At 35.1% G+C, this 20,362-nt stretch overlaps 4 protein-coding genes and 1 long non-coding RNA gene across 5 annotated transcripts; 3 read left to right on the plus strand and 2 right to left on the minus strand.

Annotated features, from left to right (window-relative positions):
- The first annotated feature begins 286 nt into the window (after positions 1–286).
- LOC105134684 (BTB/POZ domain-containing protein POB1-like) lies at positions 287–4,243 on the plus strand. The gene is made up of 6 exons (XM_011039192.1): positions 287–749; positions 1,285–1,407; positions 1,889–2,010; positions 2,097–2,160; positions 2,506–2,785; positions 3,105–4,243. The coding sequence occupies exons 1-6, from the start codon at positions 491–493 to the stop codon at positions 3,916–3,918; spliced, it is 1,662 nt and encodes a 553-aa protein (XP_011037494.1). The 5' UTR covers positions 287–490; the 3' UTR covers positions 3,919–4,243.
- Positions 4,244–10,099: 5,856 nt separating this feature from the next.
- On the minus strand, positions 10,100–12,520 carry LOC105134692 (protein CURVATURE THYLAKOID 1A, chloroplastic-like). The gene is made up of 5 exons (XM_011039204.1): positions 12,267–12,520; positions 11,221–11,315; positions 10,955–11,062; positions 10,803–10,874; positions 10,100–10,395 (listed from the first exon to the last, which is right to left on the minus strand). Exons 1-5 carry the CDS (start codon positions 12,418–12,420, stop codon positions 10,330–10,332), a joined length of 495 nt encoding a protein of 164 aa, XP_011037506.1. The 5' UTR covers positions 12,421–12,520; the 3' UTR covers positions 10,100–10,329.
- Positions 12,521–14,010: 1,490 nt separating this feature from the next.
- LOC105134701 (uncharacterized) lies at positions 14,011–15,584 on the plus strand. Its single transcript, XM_011039214.1, has 2 exons — positions 14,011–14,327; positions 14,479–15,584. The coding sequence occupies exon 2, from the start codon at positions 14,524–14,526 to the stop codon at positions 15,394–15,396; it is 873 nt and encodes a 290-aa protein (XP_011037516.1). The 5' UTR covers positions 14,011–14,327; positions 14,479–14,523; the 3' UTR covers positions 15,397–15,584.
- A 41-nt stretch (positions 15,585–15,625) lies between these two features.
- Positions 15,626–18,672, minus strand: LOC105134717 (GDSL-like Lipase/Acylhydrolase superfamily protein). The gene is made up of 5 exons (XM_011039233.1): positions 18,276–18,672; positions 16,871–17,089; positions 16,625–16,782; positions 16,234–16,504; positions 15,626–16,153 (listed from the first exon to the last, which is right to left on the minus strand). The coding sequence occupies exons 1-5, from the start codon at positions 18,529–18,531 to the stop codon at positions 15,885–15,887; spliced, it is 1,173 nt and encodes a 390-aa protein (XP_011037535.1). The 5' UTR covers positions 18,532–18,672; the 3' UTR covers positions 15,626–15,884.
- Positions 17,096–17,715, plus strand: LOC105134711 (uncharacterized). Its single transcript, XR_844044.1, has 2 exons — positions 17,096–17,254; positions 17,480–17,715. It is a non-coding gene; the product is annotated as an uncharacterized LOC105134711 (long non-coding RNA).
- Positions 18,673–20,362: the final 1,690 nt, after the last annotated feature.

Below are 20,362 nucleotides of genomic sequence, written 5' to 3' on the forward strand. Positions count from 1 at the left end.
AAAATAATAGAATTTTCACTAATAGCTAAATTTGTTCACATAATTTTATAATGGATTTATTATTAATTATCTAATTTCCACCTCTTTTCTTCTCAACAATTTCTCCTTTCTTATATATATATATATATATATATATATACATATATATGTATGTATGTATATGTATATGTATATCGTTGATCAATTCAAAAGGTAAAATTAACCCAAAAAAAGCTATTTCAAAGTTCAGGACACCACACCTGACTTGACCGTATCCATTCCTCTATCTTGATTTGCAAACAGCCGTCCAAAAAAAAAAAAAAACTTGATATAAACAAATCCAGTATTTGCGAACCACAAACAAAAATATCAACAGCTCTCTCTCTCCCCCTCTCTTTAATTGGGAAAATTTCTTCAACTACCCCCCAAAACTGTGAAAAATACAGAACCACCACATCTTCTCCCTTTGGTTGCTATAGCGGCAGGTCTCTTTATCCAGGATTTTAATAGAATGATGAGAGGGTCGAATACGGATCTATTTGACCCGAGAACGGAGATGGACTCCGATTCTACGCGTGGAGGTTCTGCTTCCGATGGAGATTTCGGGTTTGCTTTTAATGATAGTAATTTCTCTGACCGGCTTCTCCGGATCGAGATCATGGGCGGCTCGGCTGAGAATAGAGCCGATGGTGAAGGGTGCACGAGTATTATTGATTGGGCTAGGCATCGTAAGAGGAGGAGAGAAGATATCAAGAAGGATAATAATAACGGTTCGTTTCTCTTTTTACTCATTTCTCTCTTCTCTCTCTCTCTCTCCTTTAAAATGTGGAAAATCTGTTTGGTTGCGAAGAAAATTTAGGTAAAAGAGAGTAAAATGATTGCTTTTTCTTGGTTGTTTTGCGGTATTTGTTTTTTATTTTGGTTGCTGTGAAATCAAGGAAATAGAATTCAAATCAAAATGAAAACAAAGCAATCATTATTTGGTTTCGAGTATATAAATATTTTTGGATTCCCGGTTTTCAAAATTGAACACGTTCCTTAAAGGTTTGCTTGAACCACTATGCTGCAAAATTGAGAAGAGATTTGGCCTGGCTGAGCCGCTGTATCAATACCTTTGTCCTGGGAAACTGAAGAAAGAGCTTTTAACTGTTATTTGTTTCCATACCTTAAGGCTGTGTTATTTTTCATGGCTGAATTGTGAATTGGTGCGTTCTTTCTTGCTTTATATTATGTTTTTGTGCTGTTTGGTCTGGATTTAGCCAACATAAGGTTACTGATGCTGTTAATGCTTGCATGTTTGTGCAGGTGATCTATCTGTAGGTGCGGAGGAGCAGATTTTAGGTATTAACCAACCCGACATGGATGATTGTGTGGTGGGTGAAAATCAAGATGAGGAAGGAGAGGCAATGGTTGAAGTTTCACCTTCAGGTGGATTGAGTTTTCAAAGTTGTAATCTAGTTGTTCTCATGTAATCTTCTGAATGTTGTACCTCTGTCCACATGTGCGTGGTTGCTTGGGAAGTGTTAGGTTTCCTTGACACTGATGTATTTTTAAGTTAGAACTAACTTGATTAAGAGCCCGGGAAGAAGCCATTGACAAGTTTATTTTAATCAATGGAAGTAAGGAAAGTGAAGACTGGGGATGTAGAAGAGGTTATAGAGTTCTATATAATTGCAATATAAAGGACAAACAACACCTTGTGGCTTTGATAAATCTTTTGAGATGGTCCGATTCCTTTGGTTAAATTTAGAATCTTGGCTGTTGTAAATTCCTTTGCACAAACTACTCGTTTCATATGGCAGAGAGAAATTCATGCACTTTGAAAAGTCTGCTGGTTATTGTACATGCATACCTGCTCTGTTTTTTCCTTATCATTGTGCGCACCATAAATTTGCTTGTAACTCTGCAGATGATGAAGCTGGAGATGGTAATGAGTCATCCTGGAGCATGGATTGTTCTACAGTTGTGAGAGTTAAAACATTACACATCAGCTCTCCTATTTTAGCTGCCAAAAGTCCATTTTTCTATAAGGTAAAGGTCCCCCTTCTTTTTAAAATTTCTTTGCTTGCTGGAATTACTGGGGTGTTTTGATTAATCAATGCTCTTGCTTTGGATAGCTCTTCTCTAATGGAATGAGGGAGTCAGAACAGCGGCACGTGACACTACGCATCAATGCCTCTGGTATGGAAAACATCAGAACCTTCTTGTCTTTGTTATAGAAAGCACCATCTTCATTCTTCCGTTTTGTTTTGTTTTTTCTTTTCATCAGCCCATTGTTGAAAATATTTTCATGGGCCACCATTCTCTCCTTTGCACTTGATTATTACACACTCTTTATTCTGTGCCATTTGAAGCTCAAACAAGAATGTCAAATGCAGGATTCAAGTGCCTCTACTACATTTTTATGCAACTTGCACTCTGTTTTAAGTAATTTGTCTGGGTCACTGTAGAGATTGTCATAAAATGTCGTCATAATGAAATGAATTTTTCTCACAATTTCCTACCTTTTTTTCTCTCCTGGAACAGAGGAAGCTGCCCTTATGGAGTTACTGAATTTTATGTACAGCAATACCTTAACTGCTTCTCAGGCTCCCCAATTGCTTGACGTGCTAATGGCTGCCGACAAGTTTGAGGTTGCTTCGTGCATGAGGTATTGCAGCCGACAGTTGCGTAATCTCTCCATGACACCAGAGTCTGCTTTGCTTTATCTGGAGCTCCCATCAAGTGTCTTGATGGCTGAAGCTGTCCAGCCATTGACTGACGCGGCAAAGCAATACCTTGCAGCCCGTTACAAGGACATGACCAAGTAAGCTCTTGTTCTACTTGAATTTTATTCTTACTGGAAATTCTCCTCATTTATCTGTAACTGGTTGCCAGATTATATGATGCCCTAACCATTCACCAGAATTTTTAACAGATATAACGTGTGTGTATGCATGTAGCATCCCTTTTTAAAAGCATGAAGGGTGGGTGGCTTAATATACAAAGAGCTAAAGATGCCAATTGCATCAGATTGGAGAAACCAAAAACTATTATCAACTAAATTTTTCTTCTAATTCTTGAATGGAGATTTATATGAGCATTTTCTGGGAGGCTTATGCTTTAACTGCTGTACTCTTGACCAGGTTCCAAGAAGAGGTAATGGCCCTGCCCTTGGCTGGAATTGAGGCAATATTATCTAGTGATGACCTGCAGGTGGCTTCAGAAGATGCTGTATATGACTTTGTATTGAAGTGGGCAAGGGCTCAGTATCCAAAATTGGAGGAACGGCGTGAAGTCCTTGGCGCACGCTTAGCACGCTACATTCGCTTCCCTTACATGACTTGCCGGAAGCTTAAGAAAGTTTTAACCTGTACTGACTTTGAGCACGATGCCGCATCCAAGCTCGTTCTTGAGGCTCTCTTTTTTAAGGGCGAGCCGCCACATCGGCAGCGAACCCTGGCAGCAGAGGAATCGGCCGCCTCGAATCGTCGTTTTGTGGAGCGTGCATACAAGTATCGGCCTGTTAAAGTGGTAGAGTTTGAATTACCCAGGCAGCAGTGTGTGGTGTACCTGGACTTGAAGCGGGAGGAATGTGCAAATTTGTTCCCTTCTGGACGAGTATATTCCCAGGCATTTCACCTGGGTGGACAAGGGTTTTTCTTGTCAGCACATTGCAACATGGACCAGCAAAGCTCTTTCCATTGCTTCGGGCTGTTTCTGGGGATGCAGGAGAAGGGGTCAGTTAGTTTTGCTGTTGACTATGAATTTGCAGCTAGATCAAAGCCAACAGAGGAGTTTGTTAGCAAATACAAGGGAAATTACACGTTCACTGGTGGCAAGGCAGTTGGGTACCGAAACTTATTTGCCATACCGTGGACATCCTTCATGGCTGAGGACAGTCTTTATTTCATAAATGGTGTCTTGCATCTTAGAGCGGAGCTTACCATCAGACTCTAACTTAATACCTCACTTATGAGCTTTCTGCTTAGAAGTGCTAACCCTTTTGATTCCCTTCTCAGACTTGACAAATATGAAATGTAATAAGTAGGTACCATGCGCAGATTTAGTTTTGGTTTGGAGGTTGAAATATGGTTAGAGGTGTTCCTTTTCTTCCCGGCTGAATTGTGCTTCGAAATGAGCAGGGAAATGTAAATGTGGTTAGATCTTGGCAGGGAATGGGTTTCCGTTCTCACCATTTTTATGTTAAGAATGCAACTTCAGAACAATACAGCTGATTACTGTTGCACTTCTTGATATGTCGACCTTGTGATAAATGTGGCTATGCAGTTGTGTTGTTTTTAAATGCGTGCTTGTGCTGTGCTTGTTCGCTGCAACTGTTCTAGATAGCAGCGTTCAGTGCCAAATGCTCGTTAGCCAAGCTGCTTAGTGGCTGCACATTGATGATGTTTTAAAATATCCAGTTAGTGTAATAAAAAGATTTATTTGTAAAGTAATGAATAATTAGTTAATATTTTAGTTTTAGGAATCTGAATTATTTTTTCTTCCTAGGGATGCTGGTAAATGGATCTTGATACTTGGTAAGTCAGATGGTATAGAAAGTATAAAGATATTTTAAAAAGATAGACTCAAGAGAATAAAAAAATTGTAAATTTAGTGATTAATTCATGATGTATTTTTAGTCCACAAGTTTTGTTTTTTTATGAAGAGAAGAAATTAAAATGTAATTTTATTTTTGTTATATTTTCAATTATATTTTATTTAAAATAATATATATTGAATTAATAAAAAATATTATGGAATTCACTTAGGTTATGAGAAAATTCTCAAGGGAATGCTGGATTTGAACAAGATGTCAAAGTCCATTAAGGATGAAAAATGGGTTTAGTTACACTGTCTAGTCCTAAACATGTTTGACTTGAGTATGGTAGCTTAAACTCATAGAGGTGCTGAAGCGTATGTTCAACACCAGTTAGGTGTGGCAGGATGCCCAACATGAGTTTATGTTATCATGCCGAGCCAATCCACCTTGATAGTAATTGGGCTCAAGCATGTTAGCTGAAACCCATAGGGATTTTTTTTTAGATCTTTAGGGAGGGTTTGGGCTAATTAGACTTAGGTTTATTGACAGTCCCTCAAGTTTTTATGATATTAATATATAAAAACTTGTAAAAGTACTTGGTTATTATGATAAGTTTGTCAAATTTTCTATATATGAGAAGAGAGGTGGAAACCCCGAGGTTATTTATTAGAGAACTTGTGTGTAAAGGCATACACCATATTTGAAGAAAAATTCTAAGCGTGTAGGGGAACCATGAAGGAACCCATACTTAAAAAATATTTTTAGAAAAATGATGTGAGATATAAAGGACTTCATACTTAGATCATTTTTCTAAGAGGTCAGGGAAAATCTATGAAGGGTGAGCCAAGACATAGAAAATATTCTAAGAGATCGAGGAGAAACTTATCGTGACACTCATACTTGGAAATTTTTAAGGGGTAAAAGAGATGGACCCGAGTTGATGCTCATACCAGGAAAATTTTTAAGGGGTAAAGGGAAAACCCTTAAAGATCGTTCTCTACAATAATGTGAGGCTCAGAAGCCCTGTATTGATATGATATCGTAATAGAGAGTGGGAGACTCATGGCCTCCTATTTAATGGTGTAGGGTGTAGGAGCCTCTCTATTAGAGAGTGGTTGTATTGGAGTGTAGGAGGTATATGACCTCCCTAACATTGTTATCGGGCATAGGAGCTCCCTATTAAGAGAATGATTTTGCTCGGAAAGTCCTTTATGTTGGTTATCCTTATAAAAACAAAGAAGCCTATGTAATAGCAAACTTGCCGATTTTATCCGCATGTGATTTTTTGTGACTTGCTTCACCTTAAACAAGCTTTTGTCTATTAAGGTATATTTTTTTCTTTAAAAGACATGTTCTCTTACCGCTTTTATTAAAGCTATTGGCTTAAGCGATTCTTTTACCTTGAGTATCTCATTAAACCTTTTTAAATATACCTGTGTAAACTTGTTCTTTTCTTAGATAACACCAAATAGTAATGTTGAACTTTTCTTAGCAAATATATTGGTGTTGAAGCGTGCCACTAACTTGGCATAAAGGTCATTGAACCCTTCAATAAAGCTTGACTCCAAATTATTATACCACACACGTGTAGGCCCCAAAAGGTTATATAGAGGACTTTATACATTGAGTCATTGTCATAGATGACCAACTCCAAGTTGTTGCATATATTTACACATGCTCCATTAGGTTGGCCAAACCATCATAGTTTTCCAAATTTATTTTTATAGTATTGTGTTTCTTAGAGAATGAAATGTTCAAGACCTATTTGGACAAAGAAAAACCTCTTACCTGATGGGGGGTGTAGATATTCTTCTGGGCATGTTCAAGTACAAACCATCGCTTATTTTTTTGTTTATTTGGCTCTTGAGAGCCCAAGGAGTTTGACATGAAATAACAACTACGATAATTGATGTTCATCCCATGGTAGGTAAGAGGAGTATGTTTAGAGTATCAACTTTATGCATGGATATCGCAATGGCACAAATAACTCCTTAAAAGACTCTCATGAATGTCATTCTGCCTAGTTTTATTTGTGTAGTGTAATTGTCTACGGGGGCTTTGTACGACCGATGGTCATGGCATTAAAGCATTGTGTGTTCCTAAGGTGTTAAGACTTATTGGGGTGGTAATGTTTGATTTCATCCCTGGGTTGCCAACACAACCTAAATGAGGACTTACATCTGACTGGTGAGTTGTTGAAGGTTCAGTTAGGAAAAAAATACTCACTACAACAGGTAGATTCATTATGTATCCTAGCCCAAATGTGTATTCGTTGTGTGCCATAAAATTACATGTAGATTTCAAAAATGAATTTTAGAAAGAAATTGATGGCATGTTTTTTATCAGTTCCCCACAAACAACGCTAATGATGATGTCCCAAAACATCCAAGTAGCTTAGGAACAAGGTTTATGTGTTAGAAAATCGGTTAATTTCTTAGTTCTAGCAATCTGATCTATTCTTCCTAGACAAGGGTACTAGTAATTGGTTTATGGTGCTTAATAAATTAAGATGGTTAGTAATTAATACCTACAAAAGGTTTTTTTTTAGATGTGAGGACTCGCATATGTTTAAGTAAGTATCTTTATAGAGAGAGAAAGTGCAAAGATATTTTAGAGAGACAAATTTAAAATATATATGCTAAAAATATAGAGAATATGAACCTAACATTTAAAGGATTTATGGTGTATTTATAGCTTATGAGTCTTGTTTTTTTTTTTGTTGAAATGATGAACTAAAGTGTAATTTCACCATTGTGATGTTTTGAGTTGTATTTTACTCAAAATAATATGCATTGAATCAGTATAAAATATCGAAGAATTTGTGTAAGGTCTTGAAAAAAATTTTATGGTAGTGTTAAGTTCAGATAAGGTGCTTAAACCCATTAGAGATAAAAAAAAAAAAAAATGAGTCAAAACACATTAATTGGAACCAAACACATTAAGCTCATGCATAGTAACTTAAGCTCATAAGGGAATTGGGGTATATGCTTGACATCAACTGGGCATGTCATACCTATGCCCATATTAGGTGTGTGCCCAATATAGATTCGGTCTACAATGTATGAGTCCATGCACTTGATAGTACTTGAGATTGGGCATGGTATCCCAAGCTCACGTGGTTATTTTGGATCTTTTCAAGGTGGGTTTTTAGCTCATTAAATTTGAATTCATCATATATATATTCTTTCTTTCTCTATCTCTCTCTCTCTCTCTAATTGTTTTCATAAAAAAGGAGTTTTTTCTTTTCTTTTTCCATGTGGAAACATGACATCAAAATTAAGGCATATACATTTTTTTTCTTTCTTGTATTGTAACATGAAAATAGACTCATTCATCGTTTCTCGAAAAAAGAATGAGAGAAAGAAAAAGGAAGGTAAATTCACTATTTTTTTCTCTACTTTAGAAAAATGAGAAATTCATTCCATCTTTAGCTTCCTCTAGTGAAGCGGATTGAGTTATGATGACTCTAATTTATATAATATTATGCAATAAGGGATGACTAGTCCTGTTGGACGATTCAAGGCTCCACAATTCTCGTGATGAACCAATAAAAAGAAGAAAAAGAAAATCTTATTTATTTTATATTGCTAAAATCCTGCAGAACACCAATGATAACTTAATATAGGATAATTCTAAATTAACCAAGGATAGTCAGCATGATAATTATAGAGTCAATGTTTTTTTTTAACGAATTATCTGGGTATTTTTATTATTGTTATATAGTTGATATAAATTCTTATTGGGCTTTGAGAACAATTACAACAAGCTTAGCTCATAATTGCCTAGTTTTAAGTCGGCCAACCGCCTAAATACCAAGAAAGTCGGCTATCCACCCCTCTTTAAAAATTTGTAAACCAGTGACAGTATATTTTGGAGCAAAAAACACCAAGCTAGGGTCTCAAACACTTTCTTTTGAAAGATGCAGAAGAACAAGGGGAAGGGAAGCAAGAATCGAAAGAGAAGAAAGAATGATGCAAATGACGAGAAAAGAGAGTTAATCTTCAAAGAAGACGAACAAGAATGTGCGCAAATAATACGTATGTTAGGAAATGGTCGGTGTGAAACCTGTTGCATTGATGAACTCCAAAGACTTGTTCATATAAGTGAAAGATGATAAAAAAAAAAAGTATGGATTGTTGCTGGTAATATTATTCTTGTTAGGTTCGGGGATTATCAAGATGATAAGGTTGACGTTATCTTGAAATACATGCTTGATGAAGCTAGGTTGTTTAAAACTTATTGAGAGTTATCAGGAAAATTTAAATTGAATGATTTGGTTTTTGGTGGAAAATATGGTGTTTATGGTAATGAAAAACATGATGATAATATTAATTTTCAAGATGAGGATTGTGGTGTGCCTTTTAGGTATATTTATGGGATCTTACCATGATGGTAATATGAATATAAAATTATTAGTTCTTGAACGTTATATGTATGGCAGTGGATGTGGATTGTTATTTGTAAGGGCTGATTCTATTGAGCATGAGAATAAAAAATAACAAGGTAGATTTCTAGATTTTTTTTTTGTGTTTTCTACATTGATCATGATAGTTTGATTTATATCTTGTAATGCCCATTTTTTAGATTGCAATCTAATTATAAAATGTATAAGCTAAACAATTTATTTCATATGATTTTTGTATGTTAAGTTTTGAATTTGACTTGATAAGCGACTGATAAGCTAAATGATTAAGCTTGATGTTAAAAATTTAAGATAATTATCATGATTTCATGATTGATTGTAATGAAACATAGTTCCTATCTCTATGTCTATGTATTTCTTAAAATTATATTCTTAGAAAATATAAGAGCAAAAAAATTTTTTTAATGAGGATTAGTTTATAGATAAAATAAAATATAGAGATTAACATAAAAGAATATAAAAATTCAAAGATTTGAATAAATCTTCCTCGTAGTTAAACAGTAGTAATGAATCATCACATTCCATTATATTATATTATATAATTAATTATATTACATTACATTGTACTAAAATTACTGCTAATATTTTAGATTATTAGTGCAATGTATGATTTGTGTTTCACGGATTTGGGTAGATGGCTCTGCAAGTAATTCTTTTATCAAGAAAAGAATAATATCGTGAGGTTTCTTGAGGGGTGTGCTCGGGCTTGTCTTTGGTTACGGTGATGTAACATTACAATATTGCCCTCTATATATCTTGATCCTGCTTGCTTCTTTTTCTTTTTTTGGGAAAGTCGGGGCTAAAACAGCCCTAGCTTAAATTAAACAAGACAACCATCAACATTAAGCTTGATCCACTCTTCTGGAGGATATTTCCATCCAATCCAACTCGCTTTCTTGATCACGGTTCGTCGTCTTTCTGCAAGAAACATATTATTTGGCCGAATCAAGACGATAATATTCTTTTATTGTCAAGCATGCGTGCTGGCTGGCTTTGGTGAGGTTTCTGTCATCGTTCAAAATTAGCACCGCACCCTGGTAAACTGATTTAACTACGTTGGCAGTACTCTGCAAGTCCTGTCATAAAAATACTTTCTATAACGCAAAAACAAACAGCACATTAATTAAAGAAGTAGCTTTATGGTATGGACCTGGGTGTGCGTAATCTCTTGTGAATCATCACTATGTAATTAGTGGTATAATCAGTATCCATCTTAAAGCACAGATGAAATTGCCAAATCTTATTACAATAATGAACCGGGAAATACAGAGTAATAGAACTCATACAATGCCTATTCTACATTACATAATACAAGATACAATTACATCTTACAGCAGGGATGCAGGGTACCAAAATACATTGTTTTTTTTTGGAGAAGATACATCCACTGCCCAGCAATGCAAATTTATTCAGTTCCTGCAATCTTCTTCTTCAATGATTCGATATCCGTTGCTAGTTCTTTTCTGCTCGACTGAGGAAGTAAAATGTTTCATTTATCAGCAATTTGTTGGTTAGGGGCATTGTATAATCATTTCTTTGGCAGAATGTCTACCAAGTGCCCCGAAGGACATGGTTCAAAAACCAATTGCCATTCAATGTTGGGTTTTAATCGAATAAGATCTGCCTAATTAAAGACCATCATCGGTTTTGTCCAACATTATCTCAACCTGTAGCAGTTTCCAGTACGCAGAATGCATGGAACTCAAATTATAGTTAATAAAAAATGGGCTGGCATTGATGTTATTAGCTTGTATTGCCTAATATATATTTCTTCTGCTTGACCTGAGGCTTACTAGGACAGGAGCAGATTGCACGAAAACATTCAAAAGCATACATACACCCACCACACGAACAGATCAAGCATGCTGAATCTCTTACCTTGAAGAGAAGATATCTGTAGACAAACCATCCAGTGTATCCAAGCCCCACCAGCTCCAAGATTTTGGGAAGCTAATAAAGTGGAAAGTCAGTAACTATGAGAACTGGAAAAGCATCAGTCTCCTCTATACTTGTTTAAAAGAATAACCTACCAAAGGTACTGAGTTGACGGCACCAATTAGAATTGATGATAGCCAAACAGCAACTACTGCCCCTCCTCCATAGATAATTACTGTGGATTTGTTTTCAACCGCATCCCACTAGAATTGACAACAGATGCAATTCATTTAGTCCAACGATAAAGGGGATTCGAGAAAGGAACGGAAAGCCAGGCCAAAATGGGACCATTCAGAAAGAGAAACACCACTGAAGAATGCCAAGTTGTCTATGGGAGTAGCGTGCCAAGCTTGTTTCTTACCTTTTCCTTCAAGTCAGTGAAAATCTCATTAGCATCGACTGGGGATTCTTCTGAAGAAGAGGCTCTGGTCTGGGAAGGAGCAAACCTGCGGGACTCTGTTTGAAAGGAATAGGAAACGTTGGTATATAATTTCAAAATCAAAACAGGAACTAGTCAAGATGAGGACCAATGCAAGACACTGAAATGCCACCCAAACATGGTCTACGAATGTGTTTTTAACCCTCGCATATTCCTGAAATGTATTTTTAACAGCCACATAATCCAAGATGCCGTATATCCTAGAAAAGAAGAGAAACATAAAGGGAAGCCACGTATGTTTTCCAGGTGCTTATCTCTCTCCGTCCCTAATTTGAGCCGCATTGATGAACACCAGCTATGAAAGGTAAATTGCATTAGATCCACTCTATAATATTTTTTTCCTTGCTTCCATTACCATTCACTAGTTATCAACAATACACATAACCTCCTATTTTTCCTTCTACCCAACTCTCCGAAAAAATGCCACGAATCACAGTGGGGAAATCAAAAGCAATACCAGAGTTACCATGATCGATAAAGCCACCAAAGATAAAATCATTTCTATTTCAACTTGTTGATGCTTTTATTTCAGGGAACCAACTAAGTCTCTTTCAAAATATAATACTTGTTTCCCTTTACGTAACAAAAAGGGACATTGCTCTAGCTGGAAATTCCACGACAAAATACTCTGCTTAGAGCAACAATTAATAATTCATGCTAATTTGCTTCCTCTCAGGACTTGTTTTGCAAATGAGAAAGAAACCCCACTTAAGTAAGCTCAAACCTACCACTTTATAGACATATGGGAAATAAATAATGTACTAGTTTAACTCTACCAGGAGACATTTCCTAATAGAAAATTGTGAAACTTGCGGGCCAAAAATGACCAATTAATCATTAAAAACTTTATATGATTACTATGCACCGCGTTTGTTTTACATTTGTTTGTAAGTGGGATTTTCTTTGCTTTGCTTTGTCTTCCTTGTGTGTATTCATGCATTCAACTTGAGTAAAGAATAATGATATACCTGTGGCTGTGAGTGAGACTTGTTTGATGGGAAAGGATTGGGAAGATGAAGAGGAGCGAGGAGGGAGGCAAGGCAAGGCATAGCAGCGGGTGGCTCTGATGGCAGTGGCCGCCATGGAGGAAGATGCCGCCGCCGCAATCACCGTCGATGCCATTTGGATTTTCGATGAGTGGCGCTCTTGCTTCCTATCCTCTGCTTTGCGACTTTGCTCTGTGTTTGTTTTACTTTATTTTTCTATCCGTTCTGTTCTTCGTTTAATTGTATATTTATCCGGTGATGATATTTTTGTGCTGTGTTTCGGTCATTGAATTAGATGAGAACACCTGGATTTGGTGTGCGTTTTGATTGGTCGATTTCCTATCTGAAAATCCACGTTTATGGCGCGCGCGCTCTCCCACATGGATGGCTGGTTTTATTGTGTGAGGGTCGCACTTCGTAGAAGGGAGAAGTTTTATAAGTCAATAAACAATACAAAGATTATCACCAAAAAGAAAAATGAAATACCAATGCCATTGCTTTTTTTTTCTGTCAAGAAGGAAATCTTTTTATTCACAAACGGGTCCTTAATTGTTCATATATTATAGTACTCCTTAGTTTTTTATTCGAAGTCCTTAATTGTTTCCTTATTACACTTTAATCACTAAACTTTAAAAAAAAAATCCATACTTGCAAGTTACGTTAACATGATTTGATTTTATGTGTTAGAATTATTTTTTATTATCATGCTCTCGTGTACCCCTAACCTGGTATTATATTTTAGGTTATTTGTAAAACATAAATTGAAATAATAATGACAAAAATGAGCATTTTTCATTTACATTGTTCAAAAGGCATGAGGAACTTTAATTTGGTCCCTCAATTTTTATCTTTTGCATATTTGGTAAATGCTATTTTTAACTTTTATATTTTAGTCATGAAGCTTTATTATTTTGCATTTTAATCCTTGGTTGTTACTAAAAAAAGAAAATCGTTAAAAAAAAGAAAAGAAAGAGAACTCTCGTGTGATCAAATTCTAGTTATCAATAACTACGATTTTAATATTTATGAATTCATTTTTTAGTCTTTAATCATGCCTGAAAATTCAATCATTTTTTTTCATTTCATAACTTTTGTTATTTTTTTATGTATTTATTTTTGTGATAAAATAGAAATCCTACACACACAAAAAAAAAAAAAATTAAGGTGCAAATTGAGAGGAAAAGAAGAATAAGGGGATTGAGATGACCAAAAGCTAAAATATATAATGGGAGATGAAATTAAATGGGGAAGAAATAAATAGAGAACAAGCTCTTGGAAAAATTAACAGGGAATCATGTTGAGATGGGGGGGAAAATATAAAATGATCATAATTCAATAAGAATATAAAATAAAATTTTGTCTTGAGATGAGCTCAAACAATATAAACAGAGAAGAAATCTACACAAACAAGGACAGAAAAAGAAATAGACGACACAAGACTAAAAACTAGCAATTTTTCATCTAAATAAAAAAGAAATGATTAATTTATTATACAACCACATAAATTTTATTTTTAAGCACCTTGGATTTTATGAAGTAACATTCATCAATGGTGTTTCCCGTCTAAACCTGCATTATTTCAATTTCAAAGTTGCAAAATGACAGTGAAAATAACTAAGAGCCTAAGACTGCGCCCATGAAATGTATCATTAAAAAAAATCATATGATAAGTATCGCAATGGATTGCGTAGAAATAGGTTGTGGGTCTGTAAGTGACCATATTTCATAGCTTCAAAAATAACTTCGCCTATAAACAACAATCATCTATTTTTAGACGTGTACCAGATTCCATCCTCTCTTGTGGGGCTAATCCACCCTAACACCTCGTTGGTTTGCTTGCCATAACTAAACCTTTTTATTTCTAATCAACCAATCCAATTGACCCTTTCTCTCTGGTGGTGCCAGTCTAACCTGTCATCCCCCCTCATAACACAGCTGCTTTTTCTCCAGGCTCCTAATCTCATCCTAGATATCACGGCAATCCATTGAAGAATTCGGAGTTTCTGATCTCATTGTGAAGCCACTTTCCTTTGTTAAATTAAGGTGATTTGGTTTAGCTTTTCAATACACACATTGCCTTTGTTTAACATATTTCTCTGGGTTCCTATTGCACTGTATATATAATATTGGCGCAAGGGGTGGTTTTTTTATTTATTATTATTATTATAGCATTCATTAATTGATGATTTATCAGGGGGGATTCAACATGTAAATCAGGAGGCTTAGGGACTCGATCTTGATGGGGTGCAACAGAAGCTGGCACATCTTTCCTCTGTTCTTGTTGTTAATTTCACCTGTTCATGGCTTAACAAGCTATGACCCTGAGTCTTTAGATGCGTTGATTCACCAATACGCAATGAAGGCACAAGCAAAGAAACGTACAGGCACTTCATTAAAAGTTCCTCTCCCTGCTAATTTCTCTGGAATGGAAGTCTCGGTTGTTAGGCTAAGAAGTGCTCATTTCTGGGAAAGAGGAGCCAATTTCACTTCTTTTTTTATCCCGCCAAGGATTATTCCATTCCCATTTGTGAAGAGACTGTCTTTAGTATATCAAAACTTGGGAAATTGGTCTACTCTTTATTACAGGGTGCCTGATTATTCATTAGTTGCTCCTGTTGTTGGCTTCATGGCTTATGATGCTTCCAATTTAAGTGCATTGGGTAATGAGGCACTCAAGTTTAACGTTCTGGGTGACCCCATTTCGATCAAGTTTCCTAACCTAATAACAAAAGGTGATCCTAAGATATTAAAATGCGTCGAGCTTGGTCCAGATGGATTGGTCCACTTTAGGAACATAACTAACGAAAATACTTGCATGACACAAGGTGATGGTCATTTTTCAGTTGCTGTTAAGAACTCTGAAGTAGATAAGGATAACAGAGTTTGGATATGGTGGGTGAGTGGATTTGGAGCTGCTATTCTTGCGTTTGTTTTGCTGGGTGTGATTGGATTCACCACTTTTAAACTAGTGAGGAGTGGGAGATTCAGAGAAATGGAGGCAGAGTCTGAAAATGGGGTGGCCCTTGATACAACTTCGGTTGGAAGAAGTAAAATACCGTCATCATCAATGGTAAGAACCCAGCCAACCCTTGAGCAAGATTATGTCCCCTGACTACACTTCAGTTTCTTTGCACATTTCTCACTCTTAATTTTCTAGAGATGATACCTTCGTTTTTATTATTATTATTCAATTGGTTATAGAAGAACTGTTGGTAATTTGTGATGAGTTGAGGCATCGATGCTTGAAACTGAAATTTATTTTCGATTGCCATTGGGCACATGGTTCAAAACATGATTGATAAGGATGGTAGGTACATATAATTTAAACCGCACAAATCTTATATATAAATCTCGTACATATAATTTTCAATTAATCAAAAAATCTATATGATATGTACATATTATAACATTATAATGTATTTCTATCTTTTTCCCATCACAACTCTCGCTTCATCATCGACAACTGAATCATGGAGGACGGGTACGACCTTGAACTTTAAGGATCCAGTTAAACATAATAAATCAAAGTTTAGGGGATCGTTAGCCTGGCTAACATCATGAATTAATTATTTATTAGCTCCTAAAATTAAAGAGAAAACATCAATTAATAGGTTGGAGGTCACAGAGATGATGAAGAAGAAAAGGAGGATCAAAATAGGACCCATTCAGAATAGCTATTGTAGCAAGCTTGTTTGCTGCTTCTGTGGCATGTATTCCATCCCAGCTAACATACTTGTATGGATCACCACATGCTGATGCTGTTACAGTGCTTCCATTAATCACTCTGGTATTTCCACAGTAAGCTTTAGGATCAAAATTATACTGGCCTCCCCCATGGCCACAGCATGCTTTGGTACCATAATTGAGCCCTACTCCAAAACAAACAACTCTTATCAGATGTTTAAACAAACAAGTGATTTATTAATATATTTCCAGGTATGTTAAATACCATGAGAACCGGGATGCTGAAAGAGCTCCAGTAGAATAGCATGGATGTCCACATATATAAGGGAAGCTTTTGGGAGTTCCATTCTAGTTTGGCTTAGAGCCTTTTTCAACATGTTATTATAGTCCACCACTGCGTTATTGTAAGTTATCAAACAACCGAAGGCATCGATGTCCGAGGTGTTATGATGAAGCTGTACCAAGAACGCAGGATAACAACCTATCGGTGCAAGATTGAGAACCAGAAATGCACGCCCTCCCAATGCGTATAGCTCCTTCAAGATTATATAAATTAACATGAGAATAGGCCATGTTTGCAGAAGAGCTACTTGAGGCTATGTTGTTTATTGGGCCTAGTGGCCATCATGCTTGTTCGTTGTTGCAGAAGAGCTAACCTTGATACTACCGGCAATTTGTGCAGCCACTTGAGGGAGATATTGCTTCACTCCACCTATACCAATAGCAGCTAAATTTGAAGTAAAATCATTCTGGCCAATATAGAACGTGTAGAGAGATTTTCCAAAAATGTCCGGTGATGGGAGTGGTGTTGATCCTACAAGACAAGATGCCAAAATTAGTTTCGTAATCTAGTCTAGAACACAACTGTGAAGCTTGAATTATGGTGAGTGCGCTATACACACCTTGTTTACGAGCGGAGTGGAATTCATGAACCTTAGCCTTGAATTCCTTCATTTGGTTGATCTGAATAGCCAGAGAAAAAGGGCTGATCCCAGTAACAAATAGGGAAGTGTTAGGCAACAGTACAGTAGATGCCAGTGTTGCATAGTTGGCTCCGTGTCTATAATCAGATCCAATTGATTGCAGATACGGGCTCAGAAATGGCAATCCCAGAGCTTGTGCTGTCAAGTGAAATATCGAAAGTCATTTCACGACGTAATGCACCGAGTTTTTAATAATATGATTATGTATCATCACATAGCTATTGAATTGATAATTATATCTTCCAGTTTCATTTCAGAACAATCATTTAATTTAATTTAACTTAAAAATAATAATACAGTAACATACGTATAAAGCTCATTCTGGTTTTGCCCTTTATTCGAGCAGTTTTTTCTTCACAAAATTGCCTGAAGCCTACGCTTTTTTGAATCCAATCGTAGATGTTATGCCAGTAATCACTCTGTTCTTTTTTCTATTAGCCTTTGTTTGGCAAGCTGCTGTAAGTTTTTGATGAGATTTTGAATGCTGTCCTGGAATAATTCATGATTTATTCAAGATAAAAAATTAACATACGTATAAAGCTCATTCTGGTTTTGCGCGTGTTACCCGGAGATCTAGAGCCATATACCATGGGCCGAAGGTCCCAAGGAAAAGAAACGGAAAGGCGAAATCATCTCGCCGTCGGTATATTATTGGTGGCTGCTATTGTCGGCAGCTGGAGGAATCCAAAATTCTTCCACGTTGTTGTTTTGTCTTGTGGTAAGAAATTGCCAAATAAAGATCATCGTGCAAACAGGTTCTGTCTGGAGCGGAGCTAGGAATCAGAGCTAAGGGTGCCATGGCACTCCCAAGATTTGAGAAACTTTACATTTTAGTTCTAAAACATTTTGAGATTTCTTTATTATTCCCTTAAAATTAAGACTTATCTCGTAAGAAATATGTATCTTTTCAAGAAATTATGTATTATCTCTATAATTTTTAATTTATTACGTTATTTCAATACTCGTCTTAATTTTTATTTTCCAAACATTGATACCTCAACTTTTAAAATTCCAGTTCCGCGCAAGCGACTGTAGCCTTGAACTTGAAGGCTCCTTCAAAGAAGGATAAACAAGTAAAAAATCTTTGGGCTGCTGGATTCCGCAACAGAAACAATCCTTCTTCTAACTTGTTCTTTTTCATCTCAAAATGAATGAGCTCTGATTTCAAATTGTTTGAGACAATCAACTAAACTAGTCCTAAGCGGCAACCATACATGGGTATTGTTTGTCTACCTTGTGATTTGTATTCAAATTGTCTTTCCAAGATATCAAGGATATGATAAGATAAAACAAACAAGGCCTAAAATGATAGAAGAGAGGTTACCTAGGAAATCAACCATGAGCCTCCCGTCGGAAGCCCGACCAGCCGGTCTCTTGAAGTAAGTCATGCCGAAAGGACCGGACTGTGCCGGAAACGCTGCCCAAAACCCACCAGTGTCCGAATTTGAGTCGCCAAAGTTGAAGATTGCCTCAAAATCGCATTTTGAGTAACTTGCACTACCCCACATTGCCACCATCACCACCCAAACGAGAAATTGCTGCAACATGACAGTGCTGCATTTTGACGACCAGAGACTCATTATCTTGCACGATATGATTCCTGTCCTTAAGAGTGAAAGTAGATAATTATTGAAGTATATGGCTTGTCCTTGTATAGAGAGTGTAGACAACTGGCATATGAATATCCTGTTAATTTTGATGATGCGGCTTGCTAAAGATAATAATTGATCTGGTGAAGAAACCAAATGAGATTTTTTTATTTTTTTATTTTGTAAGGTAGCTGGCACGTGGATGTCACAAAAAGCAATATGAGACCAATTGTTGTTAGGAAATAAATAAAAAATAAAAATAATAAAGATTTTTTTTCTTTTTTAATATTAAATCAGAAACTAAAAAAATAATAAAAATAATTATAAATAAAAATACATATGTAAAAAAGTAAGGGCTCAGAAGAAATTGGCATCGTTAGCAATAACACTATTTAGAGAGAAAATACTCTCTTTGCACAAGATTAATTTTGTATGTAATATACTTCTCTTTCAAAATACAATAATTCATTAGAATTTTTAAATGCAACAAAAATTCCTCAAATATCTCAATCACCCCTTTTGTTCTCTTGAATTAATAAAGTGTGTGTATATATATTATTTTATTTTATTTTTCTTGACTAGGCACAGCAAAACCTTCCAATTAATCCATACAATTTTTTTCTTCTTAATCACCATTTAAAAATAGCATTTTAACATCCATTTGATTAATTTCTAATCTGTGGAAAAAAAGCTAAAGAGATATAGTGATTTTAGAAATAAGTGCATATATGTTTTAAAAAATAAGAAATCAATGCATATATGTCAAAAAAAAAATTATTCCTTCTTGTTTAAACCTCTTATCAACAAACCTAGCTTTAAATTTCTCTATAGATTCATTAGTTTTCAATTTCTTTCTAAACACCCCTTTTATAATCTATTATCTTGCAATCTTATGGAAAATCAGTTAAAAACCAAGATTTTTTTAGAAATTCAAAAATTCATTTTATCTCTTATCATTTCTTTTCAAAAAAGAGTTTCAATAGATGTCATAGTTTGATAATATATTTTAGGGTCATTTTCAAGTAAAAAATTGTAAAAATTAACATCAAAATCTTTTGCTCATCTATTTTTTTTTATTCTTTTTAGTTTCATTGAAAGCATGATTAATAACAATGTTTATTTTAGAAGAATAACTTTTATTAGTAGGTTTGGAAAAAAAAATTATTGAATAAATATTTTCAAATAAAATCACATCACTCGGCTCAGTAATTGTATTATTTGCAATATTAGAAATTTTAAAATTTTAAACTAAAAATCTATAAATGTTATTATTCAAAAAATATTCAACAAATATACAATTTATAGTTTTATAAATTATTTTCAAATATAATGCTTCACATCTAATGATCCAGATTATAAGTTTGAAAAGTTAGCATGATTTCTATGAAAAGGTTTTATAATTTTTTTATTTTTTTTATTAGATTATTTTATTTTTATGATCTGGACCGCGAGTTTGACGAGATATTCCATGTTTGCTTCACCTTGGTTACCAAAATTAATAATTTATCATACTAACTTGAGTTAATCAGAATTGGTTTTTATATTATTTTTTATCCAATTTTATTTTTCCATGTCTAATAAGTTGTGAATTAAGGTCATTTGCTTTTTTTTTTAAGAAAACATCTAGCAGATTATCCTAGTGACTTTAAAAAAATTATTTATTTTTTTATAATTAAATTAAATTCAGTTTATTTAACTTAATGAAGTATCGTGTTTTTTATATATAAAAAAAAAAACACGTTTGTTTATTGTGCAAAGACAATAGTCCAGCACACGGGCAAAGCAAGCACTGAATCTTGTTAATTATTAAACAGGTTATTGT

The sequence above is a fragment of the Populus euphratica genome, unplaced genomic scaffold (assembly GCF_000495115.2).
Source record: "Populus euphratica unplaced genomic scaffold, PopEup_1.0 scaffold2.1, whole genome shotgun sequence".
NCBI classification, from domain to species: Eukaryota; Viridiplantae; Streptophyta; class Magnoliopsida; order Malpighiales; family Salicaceae; genus Populus; species Populus euphratica.

Excerpts from the sequence above, each read along its gene's own strand:
- LOC105134692 (XM_011039204.1), bottom strand. The coding sequence starts at position 12,420 with ATGGCATCGACGGTGATTGCGGCGGCGGCATCTTCCTCCATGGCGGCC. Across the intron at positions 10,875-10,954 it reads CCGTCAACTCAGTACCTTTG|CTTCCCAAAATCTTGGAGCT; the intron begins GTAGGTTATTCT and ends CCACTTTATTAG. Across the intron at positions 10,396-10,802 it reads ACAGATATCTTCTCTTCAAG|TCGAGCAGAAAAGAACTAGC; the intron begins GTAAGAGATTCA and ends TTACTTCCTCAG.
- LOC105134717 (XM_011039233.1), bottom strand. The coding sequence starts at position 18,531 with ATGAGTCTCTGGTCGTCAAAATGCAGCACTGTCATGTTGCAGCAATTT. Across the intron at positions 17,090-18,275 it reads GCTCATGGTTGATTTCCTAG|CACAAGCTCTGGGATTGCCA; the intron begins GTAACCTCTCTT and ends TTCACTTGACAG. Across the intron at positions 16,154-16,233 it reads TCAGCATCCCGGTTCTCATG|GGCTCAATTATGGTACCAAA; the intron begins GTATTTAACATA and ends GTTTTGGAGTAG.
- LOC105134684 (XM_011039192.1), top strand. The coding sequence starts at position 491 with ATGATGAGAGGGTCGAATACGGATCTATTTGACCCGAGAACGGAGATG. Across the intron at positions 750-1,284 it reads CAAGAAGGATAATAATAACG|GTGATCTATCTGTAGGTGCG; the intron begins GTTCGTTTCTCT and ends ATGTTTGTGCAG. Across the intron at positions 2,011-2,096 it reads AAAGTCCATTTTTCTATAAG|CTCTTCTCTAATGGAATGAG; the intron begins GTAAAGGTCCCC and ends TGCTTTGGATAG.
- LOC105134701 (XM_011039214.1), top strand. The coding sequence starts at position 14,524 with ATGGGGTGCAACAGAAGCTGGCACATCTTTCCTCTGTTCTTGTTGTTA.